Raw genomic sequence first — 8,506 nt, forward strand, 5'->3', positions numbered from 1 at the left:
AGCGATGCCTAGGCCAGAGCAGCCGTGGCTGGCCACGCGCGGTATCGCGCATGCGCGCGGAACAATCAACGTGGCGACGCCGAACGTCCGAGCGTGGTGATCGCGCCCACGTGGCCAACCAGCTCGAAACCGTGTCGTGCATGAATTTTAAAGTGTCCATAAAAACTAAACGGTTGCTTCTGGACTAAACCATCTTCACCATGCATCAAGATGGCATATGAGACTACCAAATCGAGCTATAACACCGCACCACCCTTTAACCTAATCTCTCAAAATAATTTGCTAAACATAGCAATGTCTAGATGTTGACAACTTGAAATTTTTTCCAAGTTTTGAGATGAATTTGATTTCAATTTGCGATTTCTAAGCTAGTGAAAATATTAGCTAGTGATATCATTTTTCGACAACAAATATTTTACTGTCATCTACAAAGTTTGTACTTCAAACTTTATTTAAGTATCACACACATGTTCTATTGTATTTTTGCTTAATAAAAATTGGTTTTATACCCTACTTGATATACCTGAACTATTGAATCAACTTCCATTTAACATTTTTATTAATCATTTTAAGTTATAAGAAATTTATGTACATATTCTATCACATGTATTAACACATAAACAAGATGCTCATGACATATTTTAGTAAATGATTTAGGGTGTAATACCGAGGGTGTTACACTCAGTCACCACGGGCGGGCGGCGCAACACGGCCGGTGGAGCTCGTGCGTACGCGGCTAGCGGCAGCTCTCGATGCTCGTGCATATGCGGAAGGTGGTGGCGCTTGTGTGGACACGGGCGCTAGCAGAGCTAGTGCGTACACGACCGAAGGGCAGGTGGTTCGGTGGAGCCGATGCGAATGGGTAAGATAAAATGTCGGTCACTTTTCTTTCTTTTTTTTTATTTTTTTTGGAGAAACTGTATATACCGGTGCATGCCTGTGGGCCGATCCGCGGCCCAGCTACCCACGTCCGGACTGACCGACGTGAAACTGACGAGCATTAGGGATAAACAAAACAGGAACTTCGACGATCATTTGATTCCAGTCCCCCGAATTTTGTCAACGCTTCAATATAAACACAACTATTTGATACACAGGTTGAAGACCTGACGGGCCTACCAAGTACAATGGTCTAGAAATTATGCCTACGATGACCGAGGCAGAACATGCGCAGCACTGGAGCCCATAGGGCCATAGGGGCGACGCAGTGGCGACCGGACGCTCCCGGGCCGGCCACCGGCCTGCCGAGTGCCGAGGCGGCGAGGCCGATGCTCCACCAGAATCCCAAGACAAGCGGTCAAGCACCACGTTCTTCTCAGTGCTTCATCGCCAGAAGCTTTCTTCTCTCCTATCAGGCGGCGGCGGGGGTGGTGGCGGGGGTGGTGGCGGGGTCGTGGTGCCATGGAATTATGGCACTCTGGTAAAATAAGAAAAATAAGAAAACAATTACAAGGAGTTGAAAATCACCTGGAAAAAAATCTTCACAGCTTTCACACTGTTCTTTGAGGTTGAGGATGCTTTGCTTTTGTTGTCCCTGACAACTTCAATTTAGGTGTGTGTAGCTGGCTTATACGAACTGGTCTCTGGAGTTTCCAATCTTCCACATCTCACTGGCGATGTTCCTTTCCCCATCAGGGAAGCAGCAAGCATCTTCGTAAGACGAAACTTGGAAAAACCTGACTACAGTTTTAAGAATATATGTATGGCAAAATTTGTGAATCGATATTAAGTTATTAACTTATCAGACTGGCACTACAGAGTTGAGGCAGTTACTATTGTGTCAAGTATTTTACTTGCTAAACAAGATATGGATCATTAGTGCAGATTTAACAAGTGAGCTTTGCTGTGGTACCTCCAAATAACTATGGACCGTCGACCTTGATGTCTATAGTCACATATTACCTCCTAAGAGGTAATAAGATAAATATATATATTTATTTAGAGAAATAGGAAAGTAAGCAAAATTTTAGATAAAATATCTATCAATTGGATCTAACGTACATGCAACCACATGCGTTTGTATGGTTGGTTTCATTTCTTTTGAAGTCCTAACGTGACGTGTGATGCTTTTTTAATTAATTGACTTATGTGCAGTTGTTATTGATGTCAAGGTTATTTGTATCTATAAACGTCAGTTGTATTGTTTTTTGTACGAATGTAACAAAAGTAGAGGTGTGTTTTAGTTGTTTATTTAAAGAAATTGGAACTTGTTGGCATTTAAATTATTTATTTATTTGTTTTATAACCCTGACATTAGTATTTTTATGACTTAGTATATTGCAAATGTATGTTGGTAACATTAGTATTTTTATAATCCCGACATTAGTATTTTTATAATTCTGACATTGGTATTTTTATAATCAGTCATTAGCTTTTGACACTTATTTATTAGATTTATACCATCAGATGTGTTCATGTACGCAAAGTTGGCCATGCAGCCCGAGCCCGCCAGCCCGGCCCAAGACCCATTTTTTTAGCCCGGCCCGGCGGCTAACGGCCCTGGGCTGGCACGGCCCGGAGGAGCAGGCCGTGCCTGGGCCTTATCCTAGGCACATGGGCCGGCATGGCACGGCCTGCTACAGAGCCGGCGGCCCGGCCTGCCGCCTCCCCCTCCTCCTCAAGTGGCCCCGCGCATAGCCCACGCCCCCATGCAGCAGCCATCGCCCATCCAGCCATCCCCGCTCCGCTCTCCCTCCCTCATAACCAAGCTCAGGGCGCGGCGACGACCCCTCCCCTCAGAACCGCACGCACGGTGGCGCAGCGCGGCGGCCTCTTCCCGCGGCGTCCTCCCTTCTTCCTCGCAGGGCGGCCTCCTCCCCACGGATCCACGCACAGGGGCAGCGTAGAGTCCTCCTCCCCCTCGGATCCGTGCGCAGGGGTGGCGCAGAGGCCTCCTCCCCACGGATCCACGCGTAGGGGCGCCATAGAGTCCTCCTCCCCCTTGGATCCGTGCGCAGGGGCGGCGCAGAGGCCTCCTCCCCATGGATCCACGCGCAGGGGCGGCGTAGAGTCCTCCTCCCCCTCGGATCTGTGTGCAGGGGTGGCACAGCGGCCTCCTCCCCCATGGATCCGGGCACAGGCAGCGTGCCTCTCCTCCGAGCTCCCTCTCTCTTTTCTCTGATTTGTGTGAATGTATGACTTTTGTCCGATTCCTCTATTTTCCGATTTCTTTTGTGGTGTTGTGGACTTGTGATTGATCCGTGAGATCTAGAGCCCTGTGATTGTTGTTGTTTTTTTTTCGATTTTTCTTACTGGAATGAGATGAACAAGCTTGAGCTTGCCATGGCCATTGACGCTGCGGATCTGCCTCGAGGCCTCCTCCATGGCTCCATGCACCGCCGCTCCCGTGCTGCCCCTCGCCCCCTACTGTCCCTCATGTTCTTGCCTTCCCTCTCTCTGATGCCGTCGACGCGGCCGGCAGCCCCCTTGACCTCGACGCCGTCATCGCCTGCTGAAGCGGGCCTTGGGCTGGCCCGGCCTCCCTGACAGGCCGTGCTTACGAGCCGACCCGGCACGAAAAACAGCCCAGCAGGCCGTGCCTAGCCGTCGGCCAGGCACGAAGCCTAGCTCGGCATTGTCTGGGAGGCCCGGCGTGCCGTGCCAGCCCGCCCGCTATCGGCCGTGCTTTCACGGGCCCGTGCCGTTGACCATCTATACATGTACGTGATGTACCTCTACGGTGCCACGTCTGGCACAGGCACGAGGCCGCTACACCAGTTTGGAATTATGGCAAGAAACAAGCTATTCTTGAAATAGATATCATGTACACATTTGCAGTTTGTTGCCTTTTTTGTTTTTATTTTTTCTAAATATTTTAATTAATTAGTAATTACTTAATTATTGTATGCACTTTAAAAATCAAGGGCTAAGATTTATTTGAGATCTTACCTCCACAGAGTAATAGTTGTACCTTAGCAAGGCCCTTAACAAATGGACTTTCGGTTTATATATTAAAAATATTTTTTTTCTCAAATACGCAAAAGATTTGTGTATCATTATATTAAGAAGAAGAGTTTAAACATACAATATACTATAAGAACGCCCTGCGCATTGCTGCGGGAATAACTGGTAACATTATATTACTTATATTTACTAATATGATTGAATAAATATCAAAATAGATGTTAGTGGTTGAATTTTAGCATTCTAATGTGGACAACTAAGACATAATGGCATGTGTTAGTTGAGGCTGATGTGGACACTTTGCATGCTGAGATAGTTGCATGTGCTAGTGGGATGTTCTAATAGATACCGATGTGACACTTTGCATGGCAAGATAAATTGCTAGTGGGGTTTGAAAATATAAGATATATAGATATAGATTGAAAAAACGTGTCCTAGGTTTACATTTGAACATCGCCCTGTTCGCTTGGCTTATAAGCCGTACTTTTTCAGTCAACGAATAATATTTTTCTCTCACGATAAATCAGCCAACAGTACTTTCAGCCATGACTTATCAGTCAAGCGAACAGGACGCATATCCTTCCACAAAACAGGGGCGAAGCTAGGTAGCCATTAGGGGGTGTAAATTGACCACCCCCTAAATTTTGTGAAAACAGCGATTTTTCCTAGATTTTCACCATATATGCATTCCCAATACCACAACTTCATGTACACATAAGTCACGTGCACCCCCACTCTAATTTTCTCTAGCTTCAAATGTCTATCTTACCCTTATTTTTTTGTGCTTCACACGCTTGAACTGATAAAGATGAAAACTGGCAGCAGCTTTGGTGTACTCTTCTCTTATCTGCCTATTAGTTTTCACCAAAGTACATGCAGACACCGAATGTGACTGCCGACTGCCGTAGATGACAAGGAGGCGCCAGAAACTGCAGGTTGGATTTGTATCCCATTATTGCATTTTGTTAGATCAAATCTCATGGACGTTTTTTTGAAAAGGTTCATGGACGTTGAGTTTGTTCGCAGTTCGGACCTAACATACACTGTTCAGTTTCCAAAGGTATGGGAAACAGAGACATACAACAGCCTGAATATTTCTTCATCTTCTCACTGAAAATCTCAGTTCTTTTGGTGTAGTGTAAGTTTGCATGTAAATAATGATGGCCTTTCCTTGAGCGAACTATTTTGGATAGCTTAGCTCAATGCATCCCCTTCTGTCCCCAATTTTATCAAGCCACTTGTATTGATCCTGTGCAATTTATTAGTACTACCCTCTACTACTCGAGCCGACATGCGAGCCAGCGCGCTCAAACGGTCAAACCGTAGGTGCCAAAGATAGCATGCCACCTCCGTCACTCTCCGCCACCCGTGTAACTGATCCGCGGCCACCGCCTTCGCGCTACGTCGTCGAGCTAACCATGGTCCGATGTCGCACGCCCGCAGCTTCCCTGCCCAGTCGATAGAATAACTAAGCCGCGTCCCACCATGGCCCCCGCCCCCGCACTCGCCGGCATTCTGCTCGCCCTCGTTGCGCTGGCTGTCGCCGTCCACGCCGTCCACGCGCCAGCCCCCTCGCCGGAGGAGTCCGAGTCCGAGTCCGAGTCAACGTCGCCGTCGGAGGCACCGCCCGGGGAACCCATTGCGGCACCCGCTGAGGCACCTGATGACGATGCCAGGGAGATGGAGAGCCCGTGGATGTCCCCCGCCGAGGCCCCGGCGCCCTACGGCGACGAAAACGAAGGGCCCGCTGCTTCCCCGGAGGAAGAAGACGCGCCCGCCATGGCACCGGGCTTCGACGCTAACGGCCCTGCCGCCGCTTCGCCGGAAGAAGAAGCGCCCACCATGGCACCGGGCTTCGATGCTAACGGCCCTGCCGCCGCTTCGCCGGAGGAAGAAGCGCCCACGATGGCGCCGGACATCTCTCCCTTCGCGAGCGAGCCGCCAGAGGAAGAAGCGCCCACGATGGCGCCGGACCTCTCTCCCTTCGCGAGCGAGTCGCCGGAGGAGGAAGCCCCCGCGGGCGCCCCAGAAGAATTCGAGGGCGCACATATCGCCGCTCCCCCGCTGGAGGACGCGCCCACCATGGCGCCGGCGGCCTTCGCTCCCTTCTGGGCCAGCGAGTCGCCGGAGGAGCCTGAGGCCCCAGCCGGCGCCCCGGACGAGGAGGAGGAGGAGGAGGCGGAGGCGGAGGCTGAGGCCGAGAGCCCGTCCTCCGAGATGGCCGCCGCCCCGTCCTCCGAAGACTACGGCGTGTTAGAAGAGGAGGTGGTAGTACTCTCGCCGGACGGGTCGGCCGCGGTCAACAGTGGCCCGGAAACCGAGGAAAGCCCGGCCAAGGGGACCCCCGCGGCCGCGGAGGCTCCAGGCCCCTCATCCGACGGCGAGGACAGCAGCGCGAGCACGGGTGCCACGCGTCGCAGCCTCGTGGCTGCCGTCATCGTCGCGGCCATGTCCGCCGTTGCTGCTTTCTGAGGTGCCGCCTGCGCGATCGATGAGGCACCCGGCGGTGGAGATCGGAAGGCGGATCGCAGGGCATGCAGCCGTGCATCGTGCATGCATGCGCGCGGCGGGCGATGTAAACGATGCATGTCGTGGAGGGATCGCGATCAGTGGTATATTCTTTCGGTTGTTCCTCCCAGTCGGATCATGTGTTGCTCTGCAGGCATCGTGCATTCAGGTACTTATTTGCTCCGAAAGGGTGCATGTAAAGTTGTAAACGATCCGGTCATTTGAACCTCGAGCATCGATGAATGAATACATGGGAAAAGCTATGCCGCATTCGGTTCAACACACGTTTTTTTTATCGTCCGATCTAGCGTTGCTAGCCGCATCTGGCGAGAGGATCTGGGTTATCATTTCATTGTTTTTTTTGGTTGTCATCATTTCTTCACGAACGTGCATCTTGCCCGTATTTCATTAAGAGGATATGGTTGTCATCATTTCATTTCGCTGTTTTTCTTTTGCGAATTTTCATTTCTTTGTTTCTTTCCAAGCGTGCATGAAGGAGATTCTATTCTAGGAGAGGACGAGATGTAGCTTTTCGGCCTGTTTGGAACAACTTTATTGAGCTACAATTCAGTTCAAAGCTAGGTTTTTTACTAAGCTAGATTTGCTAAGAATCAAAGCACTTAAAAGCTTAGCGTTTGGGAGTCAGCTTCCGAACTCTCCGCCACAACAGTTCCTGCGAGTCGTCGCTGCTACCTGGGTCACTGCCGCCTTGTCCTCCATTGGTGAGGAAGAGGAGGGGGAAGAGCGCTGCCACCTTGTCCTCTACCAGCTGTCGCGGTGCGCCGGTGCGCGGAGGAAGATCCCGACAGGGGCGGAGGAGGAGGAGCCAGCAAAGCAAATGAGCGGGACGAGAATGAAGGATGAGCAGTGGCCAGTGGATCTCCACCGCCACGGCCTCACTGCTCAAGCATGGCCTAGATCAAGAGACGAGTGCCATAGAGGAATCGCGGGAGAATTCACCCATTGTTGGATTTTTTTTAATTTTAACACTTTTTCGAAACTAATTTTAAATCTAACACTCTCGGTTTTTTTTAAACTAACACTTTTGGCCGCACCTATTGCCTTGGCGCGGCCAAATGCCTGTGCCGCGCCATGCATGGTGGCGCGGCAGAGGGCTGACGTGGCGGCGACCAGAAGCGCTAACCGCTGACGTGGCAGGGCTTTGCCGCGCCACCGATCTTGGCGCGGCAGTGCCGCGCCCTGATCCATGGCGCGTACCCGAGCAGTCGCCGTTCTCCGAGCAGCGTAGCAAGGCAGCCTGGCCGCCGCGCCCGCGCCTGCCCGCTGCCGTGCACGCCGTCTACCGCGTCCGCCCACGCCAGCCAGCCCCCCGCGCCAGCAAGCCAGCCGCGTCCGCCCGCTCGCGCCAGCCAGGCAGCCAGGCCGACGGCCGCCGAGTGCGGCCGCTGCGCTCGCACGCCGGCGCGCCTCCCCCTCCGGCCAGAACCTTCGGTCACGCACGGCGCCTGCCCTGCGCCCACGCCTTTCGGCCCGGTCTTGCGTGCTGCAACGAGGTACTCCACTAATATAGTTAGCATAGTTAATAAAGTTAGTAAAATTATTAAAGTATAGTTAGTATATTTAGTAAAGTTAGTTAGTATACGTAATATAATAAGTTAGTTTAGGTAAAGTTAGGTAGTTTAGTTAGTACAGTTATAGTATGCCTTGTATAGATGTTAATATTTGATTAGTTAGTATAATTATAGTTAGAAAATATATTAATGTTAGTATGGACATTACGTACGATGATTTCGACGACTTAATAAAGTTTCTTGAAATGCTTATGTAGATGGATTGTTGTGTTAGAGTTTTGTACGGAGGAAGTGTTAGGAGAGAGGATGGTATGTTTGAGGATATAGAAGAAGAATTAGAATGGTTTGATGAACCTTCTAGCTTCAACGACCTTTGTGTCCGTTTGAATATAAAGTTTGGCGGTGATTTCACACTAAAGGAGAGGTTTGATACTGAGAAGACTAGGGCACACTATGTCCTCATGCCCTTGCGCGATCCTGCTCACTGGTCCCGCTACACTAGGGTTCTCCAAGGTTCCAATGTGCCCATGGCTGAGGTGGTGGTGGAGAATGGGTACAGGATA

At 50.6% G+C, this 8,506-nt stretch overlaps 1 protein-coding gene across 1 annotated transcript; it reads left to right on the forward strand.

Annotated features, from left to right (window-relative positions):
• Positions 1-5,388: 5,388 nt before the first annotated feature.
• Positions 5,389-6,375, forward strand: LOC136544199 (uncharacterized). The gene has a single exon (XM_066536439.1). It carries the CDS (start codon positions 5,389-5,391, stop codon positions 6,373-6,375), a length of 987 nt encoding a protein of 328 aa, XP_066392536.1.
• Positions 6,376-8,506: the final 2,131 nt, after the last annotated feature.

The sequence above is a fragment of the Miscanthus floridulus genome, chromosome 3 (assembly GCF_019320115.1).
Source record: "Miscanthus floridulus cultivar M001 chromosome 3, ASM1932011v1, whole genome shotgun sequence".
Lineage (NCBI taxonomy): Eukaryota > Viridiplantae > Streptophyta > Magnoliopsida > Poales > Poaceae > Miscanthus > Miscanthus floridulus.